This window comes from Palaemon carinicauda, chromosome 29 (assembly GCF_036898095.1).
Source record: "Palaemon carinicauda isolate YSFRI2023 chromosome 29, ASM3689809v2, whole genome shotgun sequence".
Lineage (NCBI taxonomy): Eukaryota > Metazoa > Arthropoda > Malacostraca > Decapoda > Palaemonidae > Palaemon > Palaemon carinicauda.
The window spans coordinates 48,790,258-48,807,853 of NC_090753.1; the positions used below are offsets into that span (position 1 = coordinate 48,790,258).

The 17,596-nt window shown below is 43.2% G+C and overlaps 1 protein-coding gene across 1 annotated transcript; it reads right to left on the reverse strand.

Annotated features, from left to right (window-relative positions):
- Positions 1–3,602: 3,602 nt before the first annotated feature.
- LOC137622185 (ATP synthase subunit d, mitochondrial-like) lies at positions 3,603–16,651 on the reverse strand. The gene is made up of 4 exons (XM_068352625.1): positions 16,446–16,651; positions 15,785–15,953; positions 6,208–6,345; positions 3,603–3,838 (listed from the first exon to the last, which is right to left on the reverse strand). The coding sequence occupies exons 1-4, from the start codon at positions 16,565–16,567 to the stop codon at positions 3,749–3,751; spliced, it is 519 nt and encodes a 172-aa protein (XP_068208726.1). The 5' UTR covers positions 16,568–16,651; the 3' UTR covers positions 3,603–3,748.
- Between the last annotated feature and the right edge of the window lie 945 nt (positions 16,652–17,596).

Below are 17,596 nucleotides of genomic sequence, written 5' to 3' on the forward strand. Positions count from 1 at the left end.
ATTTGTCGGCAAATTAAAAATAAGCCGAAACTAGAGAGAGGGATCCAATGTAGCACTGTCTGGCCAGTCAAAGGACCCAATACTGTAAGTCTCCAGCAGTAGTATCTCAAAGGGTGACTGGTACCTTGGCTAACCTACTACCTACTATCCCGCTCCTTTCCTTGGGATGCATTAGGCTATGAGGCAAACGACATTCACTTGTCCTCAATGTTGTATTTCACCGCCAATTAGCAAAGTTGGCAAGACTGTCGCCTTGCATTTAGACTCCCTACATTCGTGTTGTTGCTCATCATCACTGAGAAGCTATTGACGGTAGCTGTAAAGTGGGGCAACACTAGACACCACATTCAGTAGACATTTAATGCAGAACAACTTGCCTCCCTGAGACCATGTTCCTGAGACTTGTTCCTTCTGAAGGTGGGCTCCCCATTATTGGCAAGATTCATTTGAAAAAATGATAAAATCTCTAGGAATAACCTGTAGAGGTGTTCCAGTTAATGGGTTCTTCTCCTTGATCCACCAGGAATGCATCTCTCCAAACTTTCAGGTTTGCATATGGTGTTACATGCTCAGACCATTACCTTTGCAATGATCACTGTGCCGAAAAAATGCATTCTCCTGAACAATAGTAATTTTATAGAGGCAGGACAATTTTGAGTTTCTTCCAAAAAGGAGCTTGAAGAAAAACTTTTTCGAGGAAGTGTCAAGCTCTAGTTTATTTGCAAAACCCTATGTTTCGATGAAATCACTCTAGCATGGGTAGAGTCACTGTAGACGACACTGCTGATCAATACTATTATACTTCTTGTAGTCTTTCGATGGATTCCCTGATCGCGGCAAAACATGAGAAGCTCCCTGTGGCAGATAAGTTTTGTTCTCGAGTCTCCTGGTAGCAGTCCATCCAGGTAACTCGGAAGTCTGATTCCCATGGTATAACAACGAGGAAAGCGAGAGTAAAGAGATAAGTAAAAATCTGGGGAGCTGTTGATAGCAAAATCAAAACACTGAACTGCAAGTAGTATCTCCTTGCTTGGAAAGTGAACCAAAGATACTTACTTCCTTAATCTTGGATGGATTGGGATCTGCAAGTAGGCATCTTGCAGATCTATGGTCAATAGGAAGTAGTAACATCAATGCCACTTCCTTCTCTAAAAAAGTCTTTATTTGTTGAGTAATGTCCTCTAAACTTAAAGTAAGATAAGGAGAGTCTCTCTCTCTTGTAGTGATTTACGTTGTCTTATTCTGTTACCAGACAACGCTAGAGAACATTTTAGAGGGCTAATGTATCCCCCGCCGACATGTGCTGAATAAACTTTGATGGCGCGCTTCTTTTGAGAGCACTTTCCTTGTGTCAGGCTTAGTCAAATTATGAAATAATAAAACACTGCCTGATCAGTGGTCGACCCAGGAGCAGGATTGAAATCCTGATATTGCTGCATTCTCTTGATCCTGCAACTCGGGGGCAGAAAATGCATATATTAAATGACTCGGTTGTTCACTTGAAGTGCCCGGTGTTAGGCAGCTACGCAATGAGGTAGTGCTTTCGTACGCTAATAAACCTTTCCCTGCCAAGAGAGGGTAGGTAGTATTGACAAACCACTCGACCTAGAATTTTCTGCCTTCTGAAAACTGCATAATGAGGAAGATCATGGTACTGTACTATACCTCTATTTTGATTAGAGGTATAGTACTTCCCAACATAAGATGTGTGCGCACTTTGAGGGTCAAGAAAGAAATCACTAATTACACACACACTCCCAGAAACCCGAGCATGGAGAAGTTCTCCAAAGCCAACAATTCAACTGGATGCTTCACTTGGACCCAAAATTGACAAAACCTGTAAATTCTGCAGTCTCTACTCCAGCAGATTTTTCTAACGAATCTGAATCTATGCCTTGATCCTGACAGGATTGGTTCCTATTTAGAAATTAATTTGAAACTCTACCTTTTTCTGGAATCAATTTCAGTTCACGGTGAGACTGACTCGTAAACAGAAGATAATGACGGAATCAGTCACATTACATACGTTTTAGTGAAATATTCATAATATGACTGAAGAAATATTTGGTTAAACCCTTAACTAAGAAATGATGAAAATTAAGACCTTTTGAAATTTAGATTATTTTTATGAATTGGGGTTTTTCCCCAACTTCCCACTCTAAAATTTTTTAAGGTAATGATAGTTAAAACCCTGTCATTTTATAGCTGGTTGCAATAAGAGGAACAGTTCTTGGAAAAGGAGAATTGAGAGAATAGTTCTGCATTCCTTTTCTTGTTATAAAAATCTTTGTATAAACAAAGATTTTTTATATTCTCAATATAAAATATTTTCCCAAGGATAACTAGAATGTACTCAAATGACAAAGAAAAGTGCATTCCAGTCATGTGTCTCCTTACTTAAGCTATTTTACTTTTATAATATAAAACTCAAAACATGTAATTGTTTCAGCCAACCCTATTTCTATAAACTTTTGTGTTTGTTACAAAGAGCCCCTTACAATATTTACAGTTTTTCTCACTCATATCCTAACACAAGGGTACGTTCATATTCATTTATATATGAATTTACAAAAGCTGTTTAAAAATACAGACAAGGATTTTTGATGTCTCACGAAGACTTTTTAGTCCATGCAGATTCCATTTGCTCTTTGTTAAAGCGATTTAGTTCAAGCATTTTGATTTCTTATGGTCATGTCTAACTTATTCTTCAAGTCATTTACCGTGTTACTGTTTGCTACATCCGCTGGAAGTCGACAGACAGAAACACAAGGATTTAGGATGTCTCAGACTTTTTAGTCCATCCCCGGAGACACTTATTTGCTCCTTGGTAGAGCCATTCAGTTTAAGCATTTAGTTCTTATGGTCTTGTCTAACTTATTCTTTAACTTTAACTTGTTTACTGTGTTACTGTTTACTACATCTGCTGGAAGTCTATTCCAAGTATTTTCTATTTTGTATGTAAAGAAATTGCGACATTGAGTGGTGTTGGACCTTTTCAATTCCAGTTTGTATCCATTACCACTGGACTGATTTGTGCTATGCGTGAATAGATTGTTGTAATATACATTTGTTATTCCTTTAAAGAATTTTGAATCTCTCTATTAACTGTCCCCTTAGTCGTTGAGTTTATAGATAAAATAAGTTAAAACGTTCCATCCACCGTTTATATCTGAATTGCCTTGGAGTTGGAACTAGTTTGGTGACCCTAGCTTGTACTGCTGCCAGTCTATCTATATCCTTCTGAATACTTGGAGCCCAGAATTGTAGACAAACAAACCATGATATCTGCTCCAAAAGTAGAAACTATTTGACTTAAGACTTAGAAACCTTAAGTAAATATTTAAACATCCCAACAAAACAGATACTGTATAATACAAATGTAGAACAAAAATATATCTTGGAACTCTTGCATATCAAGGTTGTTGATTATATCTTATTAATACTGTACAGAATGCATGATGCTTTTTCACAACCTCATTACATCAAAATCAAACTTCAAATTTAATTAGTAAACTGAACATGTAAATTATCCTGAAAAAAAAAAAAAAAAAACTTTGCAAGAAGCCTTTGAAACTTAATTTAATGTGGTGATAAACACATCAAAAGTTTTATATATTTATTTACAATTAAGAGTAGATATATTTTTACAACAAAATGATAAAAATAACCTTAGGGTATCTGATGGGCAATACTCTACATTATTAAACTTGAAGATTTATGGCTTCTCTGATCTTTCCGAGACCTAGTCCTAATGAGCCTCTCCACCTTCCTTGGCCACGTATCCAAGCTGGTCCTCTGGTAAATGTGGCCAGAAGGTTGGATTTTCGGCAGTGATGGACTGAAATGAGAAGATTGACAAAATGAGCAGTTTGCCATAATTGTGCTCCCCTGAGATTTGCGGGTGCTACAATCTTACTTTATTTCACTAAAATAACATAATACAGTAGTTCATTGAAACCTGATTTTAAAGAATGAACACTGTTTTCACTCATTTAAGGGAATAAAAATGTCAATTAGAAGGAATGTATCCAACAAAAACAAATTAAAGCACACTCTTGCTAGAATTTCTTTCATGCACAAAATAGTGCATGATCTACTGTAAATATACACCAAAATATTAATGAACAGTTGTACAGTATCTCCACAATTAAAACAAGGCTTTAACAGTATAGATTTGCAAAGAAGCTTGTCAACTTCACCAGTGACTGGAAAGCTACTTTGCAACATCCTCGGCAAACACATTGTGTGGGTTACTGAATAATTTGAGCGTTATAAAATTTCTTTGAACTAATACATAAATCCAACTGCTGCCGACATAGTATCGAGAAACATGATTGGAACTTGTTTGTGCCTATTGTGTGTTCCCTATGCCTTAAGTCTTACAACCAAATTGCAGAAACTAATTTCAACCTCATTCTACTGTAACCGCCGATCTATTTTCACCCTCTGGCAATGAGAGTTGAAGGAACAGGCAAAACTATTCAACCCTATTATTTAAACTATTCTACTTCATTTGCTTGTAGATCATACCTCCCAAAGAGGTTAAAAGGCACAAACCAGTATTTTGGCGAGCAAACTCCAGTTACAAAAACAACTACTAAATAGGTCAGAAATTCTTTATAGTTTAATTGTCCAATGGCATCATGAAATAAGTAAAGTCTGTACAAGAAAACGAAGCTAAAGCAGTCATCATTGCCCGGATTTTATAAGAGAACAACACTTTTTTTTTTTTAAAGTCAGCTGCCATGACCCTGCAGCTCCGTATTTCCTATAATAAACATAGGGGACAGAAAATACTTCAGTGCCATTCACTTGCAATAAAAGATATTTTTGCAGGGTTTAGTTTCACAAGGGGCAACAGTAGCATGTCAAAATGGTTATGGATATCTAAAAGTACAAAGATTTATACTTTTGTATTTAGAAACTGAGCTCTGCTCATCATGAATACATGATAAGCCTCCAAAAATTGTTTTGAATCTAATGAACTCTAGACTTTTTCAGGATTGAGTTGAAAGTCCAAAGTGTCAACTCAACCTCTAGATTGTCAGGTAGTCTACTTAAAAGATTACAAGACCTACTGCATATGTCAAGAGGGGAACCAACAAGCTTCTATAAGCTATTGGGCCATAAAGCAAGCAACTACTATGAACATACTGTTGAATAATTAAAGACACTAGTGCTTTTTTTTTCACTTTACTTTGCCTCTGGCATCAGTTAAATCTATTTAATTTCATTTTCTTCTTTGGTCACAAATAGGACACCAAAGCATTTCAAAAGAACCCTTTATTCTAACAGATCATCTCTTCCTTGCAGTTGTAAAAATTAGTATTAACCTTTTGTAAAGTCCACATTCACAAAACATGATAATTCCTTTAAAACTTTCTGCCTGGAAGGTACAGAAACCCACCATACAAAACCCATTTGCTTTCCAAATTCTGTAATTGAATTATGTAGCACATTTTCTTTAAATTTCTTCCTTTAGGATAAGTCAAGATACCAAGATCACAGCTTTCATCAGGAAATTTCCTGAATTTTTCTACCCATTATGCAATAAGTACAGATTACTGCACTGTTTACAGACATCTACTAGATTTTGTAAACTGAGTTGAGAATTTATAGTAACCTGGAAGTTTAAGTAATATTTACTCCATTCAAAACTACCTCTGGTTCTTTACTCAAAGAATTTTTATTAATAAGAATCACAAAATCCAAGTAGACTGAGTGATGGGCATCATCAAGCAAATGCTACAAGCTTTTGAGCAATAGGCATTGAAAAATTGCAATTGATTTTTAGACTGGCATCAGTTTTTTATTTGTAGTGACTAACATCTTAAAACAAATAAGGGATGCTCTGTCAAAATATGAATATTTTAAAATATATCCTTGGGGAACAAAGACAACCACTTTAAAATAACAGGAAGCATCAAACTATACCTAAACAGAGCACAGCTAGAAGTCACTTATTAGGGAAAGCAGATATGAATCAGAGCCAACTAGACACTTTCATGCATTGACAGTTTCCAATGCTTCAAGGAACATAAGATAAATAGATTGCAACTTGTAGCAAATGCATATTATGCAATAACTCTGGGTTTTGATTCAGGAGTTTTACCTATGCTGTTTAAACTCTCCTGGCATACCAAGAAAGGTTGAATTTATGAGCAAGAAGTATGAATACCATCAACAAAAACTTATAGCAAACCGTACCTGTTCGGGGAAAGCCTCTGTCCATTCTTCCATTGTCATCTCGTCATAGGGGATCATAGCTTCCCACTTTGCCAAATCAACCTGCAGCTGGGCAATGCGATTGTTGCTCTCCTTGATGTAGTTCTGAACTTCTGCAACCTATAAATTCAAATGTGACAAATTCATTAGAAAGAACTTCATTAAATGTTTTTAACACCTATAAAGAATGATTTTACTACGAAAGCATTTACTTAGACACAAAAGTATAGAAGAATAAAGCATGCTATCATTTCAAAAGTACCTTTGTCTGACAAAGGAGTCAACTATCTTTTTTAAATTATTGTAATGTACTGTATAATAAAAGAAACCATTGATATTAGGCTCCGGAGGTCCACACGGACAAGCTTAGCTCGGCGAACTAGGTTTCAGGTAACGTCTGAATAGAAGCAGTGAGCAAAGTTCGGTATAGGGTTTTTCGTATGATTACCGAAGTAATAAAAGCTGTGCCTGTTGGTGGTTAAAGACTAGGGAGATGTCATTGCCGGAGGTACGAAGTTACGTTTTTATTGGTCCCGTGAGGCAACTTCAAACTTTTGTTATATAAATAACACCATTTTAGCCATTGGGATGTGAGGGTTGATGTTTTTAGAGATCATGATGCACTTTTTTTTTTCTTTTTCTTTAACAATCTGCACAATGCAGGAGTCGGTGTTCCCACAGCCTTCATAGATCTCTCTGCAAGTTAGAGTATAATTTAACACTCTCTGCTTGGAAATCCTTGTTCTAATGTCTATTGAAATTCTGTATAATTGTATCCTATTTGAATATTTGCACTAAAGCTTGTGTGTGTACAAAATTAACCATCCAAATGGTATATTTATTTATGATAAAATCCTGATAAAAGAAATCCAAACGTCCGATCGGCGTCAATGACCTATGTCAGGATGCCAGGAAACTTCTTATGAATCAATCGATCAAGCCTCTAATTCAATTATATTAATATTCCAAACATTAAAACCATACTACAACCTTTATTATATCCTGATGAGGAAACAAACCTACAATTTAATTTAGGTAACCTTTGGAGATTACCGCAGATTTAATAATACTGTAGCAAACCTTTTTGGGGGGGGGACAAAAAGAAAAAAGAAAAAAAAAAGGAAAAAAAAATCCAAATAAGTATTAAAAGGTTGATATTTTATAGTCAACCTGCTGGTATAAAATTAAAAATTTTAAGTAATTTTTATTTTTCCTAACATACTTACCGAGAATTAGTTCCTCGGAGGGTCCTTGACCTCTCTCAATCTCGACCAAGATTTCCCGCGCTACCCCCCCTATCTCGCTCCCGATAGTTCCTACCCCCGCCGCCAGGATAATTCCTGCGGCCCGGATTAGGGCAGGTCACTGCTTTTCCCGGGTCAGGATCTCATTAAGTCCTCCGTTTAGCCCGACCCGGCAATGGAAGAATGGCACTCGGGGACGGAAGGGAGGGCCATTACCCGGAAGTAATTCTCGGTAAGTATGTTAGGAAAAATAAAAATTACTTAAAATTTTTAATTTGTTCCAACACGAATACTTACCTCGAATTACTTCCTCGGAGACTTACACTTTAGGAGGCGGGAGAGCCATTCTGCCACTTGGTTAGGCACATGGTGCCTGGAAGGCTACGTAATGCGGGGGTACAGAGAGCGGATAGGGGGTAGTAGTGGAAACCTTACGCTTATAATTTAAGGCTTACCTCTTGACATCTTCTCTACTGAGTCTTCTCCTGAAGAAGTAGGGATGAGTCTATTCACTTGTTGGGGACGTTATCCAGCCTGCCACTACACAGCTTGGAGGGCGGCGATGACTGTCCCAATGGAGAATCCATCCAAAGACTTTCTTTAGTCTTTGAGGTAGTGGGCCGTGAAGGTCGACTGGTGTGACCAAGTGCCGGCCTGCAGGATCTGGCCCACTGCCATATTTCTCTCAAAGGCCAAGGAAGTGCTCAGGCCTCTGATGTCATGGGGACGGGGAGTGCCTGGTACTGCCACCTTGTCTTCTTCATAAGACCTAGTGATGACTTGTCTCAGCCAGAAGGAAATAGTGTTCTTGGACACTTGCTTCTTATTAACGCCTGAAGAGACGAAGAGGTTCTTGGCACCCGGACGGAGATGGGCCGTCCTTTCCAGGTATTTCCTGATCGTCCTGACCGGGCATAACTTCAGGTCGTCCGTATTGCCTGTCTTGGGGATGGCCGGAATTGAGAAACCTTCAAACCTCGGGTCCCAGACTGCTGGGTTCTGAGTCTTTGCTACAAAGGAGGGTACGAACTTGAAAGATACCTCCTTCCACCCTTTGGAGTGTGCCACGTCGTAGGAGAGACCGTGGATCTCACCTACCCTCTTAGCCGAAGCTAAGGCTAGCAAGAAGACTGTCTTGAGGGTGAGATCTTTGTCCCCGATATCTCTGAGTGGTTCAAAGGGCGGACGACACAACATTTTCAGGACCTTGGCCAGGTCCCATCTGGGCACTCTCCTGGCTTGGGGAGGACAGGATTGTTTGAAACTTCTAATCAGCATCCCTATGTGTCTTGAGGTCCCCAGGTCGATGCCTTTCAGGAGAAAGACTTGGCCTAAAGCTGCTCGTACTCCTTTAATAGCCGGGATTGACATTCCTATTTTATCCCTAAGGTACACTAGAAAATCAGCTATGTCAGGGACCGAGGCTTTAAGAGGTCTTATTTGTTTTGTCGCGCACCATTTCGTAAAGGCGGCCCACTTCGCCTGGTAGACTACGGTAGAGGATTTTCTTAGGTATAGGGACATCCTCTTGGCTGTGGAGGAGGAGTACCCCTCCTTCTTCAGGAGTCGCTCGATAGTCTCCAGGCGTGAAGGCGAAGAGAGAGAGGGTTGTCGTGGAACCTGAGGAAGTGCGGTTGACTCAGTAGATCTGACCTGGGGGGCAGAGGCCATGGCGGATGGCTTGCCAGGTCCTTCAGATCCGCGAACCACTCTCTCTCCGGCCACCAGGGCGCTACCAAAGTCATCCTTAGGTTTTGGGAGGTTCTTACTCTGTTGAGCACTTGCCTTAGCAGCGTGAAGGGGGGAAAGGCATAAACGTCCAGGTTGTCCCACCTGTGCTGAAAGGCGTCTTCTAGGGCTGCTCCTTCGTCTGGTACCGGGGAGCAATAAACCGGTAACTCGGCGTTGAGCTTTGTTGCGAATAGGTCTATCACCGGGGAGCCCCAGCGTTGAAGGATGAGTCTGGCCACCGCTGGTTGTAGGGACCATTCTGTCCCTACTATCTGACCTATCCTGCTGAGGCCGTCGGCTAGCACGTTCCTTTTCCCGGGGATGAACCTTGCTAGCAGTGTTACCTGGTGTTCGTCCGCCCAGTGCAAGATGTTTACTGTGAGGTCGCACAGTTCCTTCGACTTCATGCCCCCTTGTTTCTTGATGTAGGCTACCACCGTGGCGTTGTCGCACATTAGGGCCACGGTGCTTCCCTTCAACCGACTTGCAAAGTGCAGACATGCCTTTTGTACTGCTTTTAGCTCTAGGACGTTGATGTGGAGATGCTTTTCGGTCTCTGACCAGGTCCCGCTTGCTGTTTCCTCCCGCAGGTGGGCTCCCCACCCTAGGCTGGAGGCGTCCGTGAACAGGAGAAACTCGGGGGGACAGGACCCGAGGGGCATCCCCTTGAGGGAGTTCGACTGGCATCGCCACCAATTCAAGGCTGCTTTCGTGTCCGGGAGGACTGGGATCGATGTTTTCTGAGAGCCTGTCTGGGACCATAGAGCCTTGAGGTTCCATTGTACGGGTCTGAGCCGTATCTTCCCTTGGGGGACTAGCTTCTCTAATGAGACCAGATGGCCTATCAGCCTCTGCCAGTCTTTCGCTTTCCTGGGAAGCCCCGACAGGAACGGCTGAATGATCTTGACGAGGTTCTGTATCCTGTCTTCCGAGGGGAAGGCCTTCCCCTGCACGGTGTCCAACGTCATCCCCAAGTACCCCATTTTGTTGGATGGAGTTAGGTTCGATTTCTCCAGGTTGATAATGATTCCCAGACTCCTGCAGAAACGGAGGAGGTCCTTTCCTGGCTCTTCCAAGAGGGCCTTTGAACTGGAAAGGAGCAACCAGTCGTCCAGGTACCTGATGAGGCGGATACCTCGTTCGTGAGCCCATACTGAGACTGTCGCGAAGACCCTCGTGAACACCTGAGGGGCCGTCGACAGTCCGAAGCAGAGGGTCCGGAACTGCAGGATCTGGGAGCCCATCTTACCCGGAGGAACTTCCGACTCGACGGGTGGACCGGAATTTGGAAGTACGCGTCCTTGAGGTCGACCGTCATCATAAAATCTTTCTCCCTCAAGGACATCAGGACGGATTTTGGGGTGTCCATCTTGAAGTCCGTCTTCTTGACGAACTTGTTGAGGGCCGACAGGTCTATCACCGGTCTCCACCCCCCCCCCCCCCCCCCGTTGCTTTCTCCACCAGGAACAGGCGGCTGTAGAAGCCTGGCCCTGGGAGAAGGACTTCTTCCATGGCTCCCTTTTCCAACCTGGAGGAAACTTCTTTTTGCAGGGTAGCCCTTTTCAACGGGTCCCTGGGAGCTAACCATTCTGTTTGGGTGGCTGGAATAAGAGGGGGTGAGTCCGCTATGAAGGGGATCCTGTAGCCTTCTTTCAGGACGGACACCGTCCAAGCATCCGCCCCATACGTTTTCCATGCTTGCCAATAGGGTCTGAGGCATCCCCCAACCCGAGGCTTGGGCGGGAGTAGGGGGCCTCTCCCTCTACCTTCTCCTAGAGGGGCGGCCTGATCTGCCCCTCTTCGAGGCGGAGTAACCCGACCTGAAGGAGCTGGCAGAAGCCGTAGCTCCCCTGCGGGAGGGCTGAGGAGTTGATGTCCAGGAAGAGGCGGGGGCGTCCCTCCTCGAAGAGCAGGGGAAAGCCTGAGGGGTCACGGCACTATCCGAGACTGACCTCCTATAAGGAGGCCTCCTGGAGGATGTTTGCTTGGGGACGTTGGTTTCTCTCCTCTTGGACACCTTCTCCATCAGCACTTCTAATTCCTTCAACGGAAACAGGGACTCGCCTCCTAGGGGTAGGGTGCGAATCACTCGCGCCTGTCTGTCCGGGATTTTCCTTGACACTTTGGAAAGCACTGTGTCCCGCTTTCGGAGGACCCAGTTGGCCGTCAAGGAGAGTGCCTGATACGCCATAAATTTGAGGGCTTTCCCCCCGGAGGTGAGAAGGTCTGACAGGAGACCTTGTTGTTCCGGGTCGTCGGGTCTGTGGAGGCCTGTACATTAACTAACGTGGAGGCCCACCAGTCCAGCCATGAAGAGACGTTAATCATGTCCCTCGACATCTCCTCCATCATGCCTGCTTCAGAGGCCGAGAAGGACACAGGGGCTGAGCTGGCCCTTTCGTCCGAGCCGCTTTGTCCTAGGATATCCAAGGCTGAGTCCACTCTACAGGGGCCTGGGCGTCGCCCTTCCGGGATATAAACTTTGGCCTGTAGTTTAAGACCCTGGAGGAGTTTGGAGGCACTCTGGGACTTAGGGGCCTCCGCAGTGCTGGCCACCAAGTTGTTGATGTACTCCTGTCCCAGTACTAGGTCTGGGGCGAGAGGCAGGGCCAGAGAGGACTTCGGAAGGACGTCCCGGTGCTTATATCTCAAGAGGCTCGACCTCCAGGTATTCACCTTCGTCGCCGCGGGTTCCGGAACCCCATGGATCCTTCTGACGAGGCCTACCACTCTTCTGTAGGCGGAGTCCTCCGACGGGGAAACCTCGCCTCCGTCGACCGAGGCATCGGCTTGGCTGAGGGGAGCAGTGCTTGGGTGGTAAACTGGCCGCTCCCGACTAGGTCCCAGGGAGGCCGTCCCGCAACCGTAGGGCGCACCGTACACGGTTGGGTCTCGCCGTGGGGCGGGTGCCACCGACTCCGGGAGGCCTTTCGACTGGCCCAAGGCCCTGGACGCGGAGGACACGGTCCCGGTGGGAAGACCCGACCCCGGCAACCGGTCCTTCCTGCTCGACGTCCGACCCAGCTGGGCTGGTTCGGTCGGGCTGTCTTCTCGGAAGCGCTCTTCCTCCCGCCGGGCGGGGTGAACCGAAGGCCTCGAGGACTTGTGCCTGAGAGTGAGGTCCTTCTTGCGTGGCCGGTCGAGCGGTTCCATGTTGTATGTAGGCAGTGACAACTTGGAGGCTCGATCACTGGACCGAGAGCCTGGAGAGCGGTGCTTCCTGGACTCTCCTGGGGGGACGTAGAACCATTCGCCGCCGCCGGGAGAGACCTCCCTCTTGTACTTACGGGAGTGAGAGCGTGGGCGCTTCCTACTGTGCCGCGACCTCGACCTGGAGCGGGAACGATCACTATCGGTCCGCTCTCTCTTACGGTGCCGTTTCTCCCTGCGTTCTCCCCCGAAGGACGAGTCTGCTTCCGAAGAGTCCGAGGGTGCCACGTTCCTCACGTAACGACTGCTCGAGTGATGCGCAGGGGAGGCCCTTCGCCGTCGACCGTCCGAGACAGGGTGCTGGAGAAAGTCCTCGGGAACTGCTGTAGATACCGAGGGTACCGAGTCCACTCTGTCCCTGCTAGAAGGCCATGGACCCAGGGATACGTCCATCCTTAGCGGTGACCTCCCTGGAGTCTTCGGTAACTTCCACCCGAAGGCGTCGCTACTCGGGCGACGAATTCTCGCGTGGTTCTCTTCTGGCGGGGGGGAACCCGACGCACCGGCCCACGAGGGCGGGGGGGAGTCTGAGATCGCCACACTGCCCCATACCGGGTCTTCTGAGGAAGCGTGATCCCCTGCCACGTGGCCCGATTCGCCCGAAACACTCGCGGCCCTTCCGTTCACTCCCGAGGGGCCAGCCCTTGGTTCCTCCCTCACACTGGGTTCACCTGGGAGAACACTATGGCTAACAATCACACTGGGGGCTTGTTGGCCACTCCTCTGCGAAGGAGACGGAGAGGCCGAGGCTTCGTCGGACCGATCACTGACCGACTGTAAGGAGGACACGCCACTCGCTTTCTTGGGGGAACGCTTAGACGACTTTTTTCTTTGTACTATACCGTACCCACTGAATGCCGTCCCAACTCACGCACTCAGGACACGTGTCCGAGGAGGAACAAACTTTACCCCTGCACGTGGAACAAAGGGAATGCGGGTCCACTTCTGGTTTAGAGAGGAAAGCCCCACACGACTTTCCTGCTCTAGGACCAGGACAACGACGCACGTTCTCCATCGTTCGCACACGAAGGTCAACACTAACGAGTTACAGAAACCCTGGATAACTCAAGGGGAACGGACTGAGAACACTTTGCGAAAACGCACTATCGCAGAAAAAACACAAGTCCGTACACTGGGAGCACGTGGGATCACAACGCGCCAAAGGATCGAGAGTTTAAGCGAGAGAGAGAGATGTTTCGCATCTCACGACCAAGGACTTAATGAGATCCTGACCCGGGAAAAGCAGTGACCTGCCCTAATCCGGGCCGCAGGAATTATCCTGGCGGCGGGGGTAGGAACTATCGGGAGCGAGATAGGGGGGTAGCGCGGGAAATCTTGGTCGAGATTGAGAGAGGTCAAGGACCCTCCGAGGAAGTAATTCGAGGTAAGTATTCGTGTTGGAACAAATATTGTATTATAGTAGTAGTTTGGTTTGTCCAAGGACAACCTTGCATTTTTTTTTTTGGCTAGTTATCTGACCTTGTAGTAAGCATTAAATTTTTCCAACTTTGTTTCCTCTGGTATTCAGGGGTGAAATTCCAACAGACCTATAAAACATATATAAGTAAAATAAGTCTATTCCTGCACAAAATAAAATGTAGAAAATTTTTCAAGGCTAAATTAATTTCAGTGATATTAGTTTCAACCAGGTGATGAAATTACCTTTTCTTGTAAAATCATCTTAATCTGAATAGAAAAAATACAATTACGATAAAAAGTTAGTAATTACCAAAGATATCTGCCGATATATTATTAGTTGCAGAAATTTCTTGGTTCCGAAGAGATCTGCGTGATGTCAAAGGGTGGGGCTTTGGGCTCCTGACTATATTTTTTTTAATGATGCATTGTTAGTAAGATAATCATTCCATACTTCTTTTTTTCGAAGTTGTGGAAACGTGTGTAAGTTGTAACCTGATAGGTTCTTTAGTTTCAAATTTTCCAATCAAAGACAATTTTTGCATTTCAGCATTACTGAAAACCAGCTTTAGTAAAGACTTGTTTAATGTGGGCTTTGTTTGATCTCGGACCATTATAGTTTCGGTAAATTTTATGAATGAGCCATGGGTAACCAACTCAAATGCTGTAAAATTATTTTTAGTTCTGTAGTGTAAATGAATACTTAGCTTCTAATCTAGTGTCAATTAGAACATTTCATGGTAAATGTGAACATTTCGAGTTTCTTTATGCATACCATATGTGCATAGGTGGTTTATTGTAAGGTTTCAATATTTGTTTTAGTGGTGTTGTAGGTGAGGTTAGGAAGGGAGGGGGGGTGGGACATTAAGTAGTAGAGGACACCGCCTCCTAGGTTATACAAACGTGGTAGGGTTACTCGGCTACCATTTACTTCACCAGGGTTTTACACCACCCAAAACCCCATTTCCCTCTGTGGTTGGTTTCACATCACTATAGTACAGAACATCAAAGGGGTACAATGTTGGTTAGGAGATTGGAATCAACATTATTATTATTATTACTTGCTAAGCTACAACTCTGAAAATTATAAAAACCTACATGATTAAAAGTGTTCTATTTCCTCTTATTGCTCTAAATTTAACTAATTTCTATTTAGAGCGTCAACCCTTACATGCGAATCTCTTTCACTTCGTTCATAGTAGTAGTAGTAGTACCTTAGGGTGGAGGCATAAGCACCAACTGTGCATCTAATGTTCATCTAATTATCTTAATTTCATAGTCTAAAGTCCCAATGTTCTATAACAATTATAACCCATTATTTAAGTATGTTTGATATAACGTATACAGCATACGCAGGGGTGTATGTATGATAGCGGCCCCCTGCATGTATTATGATGTCTAACTTAGAATACGGAAGTGTAAAGGGGGTCGTAGGGCGGATGTTAGCCCTCCTATTAGGTAAGTGAGGACACAGCTTTTAGGTTAGGTTAGGGGTAAAGCTTAGTTTAGTTGATGTCCATTTTTAATGAACGCGTGAGGAACTGGCCACTGATATACAAAGGCTCCCATATGCAGAACAAGCATTACATCTACTGTAAGTTACTGTAGTGCAGTTATTGATAAAACTGCAAGATGTTACTGTAGTTCTCGATTCATCTACAGTACTATAATTAGAGCCTTTGTATAACAATGGACATGATCTCTCAATTGCATAGACTCCCTAACTTCTCCATCTAACCTAACCTATAAGCTGTTTCCTTAACCATTTACCTAAGGGGGGGGGACGCTGCAATCCCCTTTAGACTGCTGTATTCCTAGCGATAGTTAAAAAATAGAGTTAAGGGGCATAGCCCCTATACATACACCCCCCAATAATTATTGAAGTACCCCAAAGGTGAAAATTCAAATGGCAGATTTCATACACTATGAAGAAATGTCAAAGCCACCAACAAACTTACGGCCTCTTTCTGAACCCCATCGATCTCTGCTGAAACAGTGTCGGCTGGGTAAGGAATTTTCAGAGCCTCATACTGCTTTTGAAACTCTTCGACCATTCCTGGAATTGCAATGCGAGACTTGTATGCGGCGAAATCGATTGGAGGAGCTGCTTCGGGTAAAGTGAGCACTCTGGAAACCAAAAGAGAAAATAAGTTGAAAGTATTAAAGCTGACCTAACCTACTTAATATTATCCAGCTGCAGTCCAATACCTATTTACAGTAGCCTACCAGCCTGGGCTAAGCAATACTACCGTATGGTAGTTACCTAAATTAGCTCCTATAAAACGGTTGGACGGTATTTATTGCTACTTATTCAATATATATACAAATTATAAACAAATATTTATAATATTAGCTTCCAAAAATATCTACAGTAGCCCTACCAGCCTGGGCTAAGCAATACTACCGTATGGTAGTTACCTAAATTAGCTCCTATAAAACGGTTGGACGGTATTTATTGCTACTTATTCAATATATAAACAAATTATAATAAAATATTTGTAATATTAGCTCCCAAAAAGCGACATTCAATCAATGAAAGTCTCGTCGATACGTAGCCGGCAGGAGCATCCTATGGTCACAACAATCCATCTTAAAATCGAATTGTAGAAAACTACTTACTTCCTAAGATATCCATCTGATTTTGCCTTAAAGGTATTGAACATGGCCTTCTGGCCCTCAGGAACTCGGGCGGCAAAGGCAGCCCAGTCAATTGCCGAAGCAGCTACTCTTTTCGCAGCCATTTTGGGATGTTATGGAGTCTGAGTTGGTCGGTCACAACACGAAAACAGCTGAGCTTCGGACGGGGACCGAGTCAGTGAGAAGGTCGTCTGCCGGCTTCGTTCAACTTGGCATTTTAACTTCTAAACACCTTTTTTTCTCATATCAATTTGAAATTTGTTCATGTTTTTATTAAATTACACAAATATCATAATTAATTTACGGTTTTTATTGTCATTGCTATATTTTAAGATAATTGTAATTTGCTCAAAGATAGTCTGCCGGGTTCGTTCAACTTAACAATTTTGCCAATTTTAACTTCTAATTTTTTTTCTTATTTGAAATTCATACAAATTTTATGAAATTATATGAATCTCAATTAATGTATGTTTTTATAGTCATTGCTATGTTTTATGATAATTGTAATTTACTCAGATAGTTTACCGGCTTCGTTCAACTGGGGTATTTTGGCGACTTTTAATTTCTATTTTAGTTTGATATCGACACATATTTCATTTAATTAAAAATATATCTTGATAAAATTTCGATAATAACTATCATTCTGTTTTCATATTTATAATTTATCCCAAAGACCGGTGATGGCTTCGTTCAAGTAGATAATTGTACATTGGATATTGGTTCAAACGCGCAGTATCTTATGTCCTGTTTTCCTATTCATATCCAAATATTGTAATATATACCATACAAGCTGATTTAGGTTTGAATAATAGGGTAGAAATTTATTTCTCGTATGATATTAGGAAGGATTTCGAACATCTAAGAATTAAAACCGAAGGATTTCGAACATCTAAGAATTAAAACCGAAGGATTTCGAACATCTAAGAATTAAAACCAATTTTGTTCAGTGTTGGGCGTTATTCAGTCAAACTAATTCATTCGTTTTATATATCCGTAAGATAACTTTCTGGTATGTAGGCTAACTTTGAATTAATCGATAGTAATATAAATAGATGTAGTATAACAGTTATTTTAAACCCGATCTGCCCTCAGGCAAAGCGAACACAGCCTTATTTTACATTATGTAACAAGCG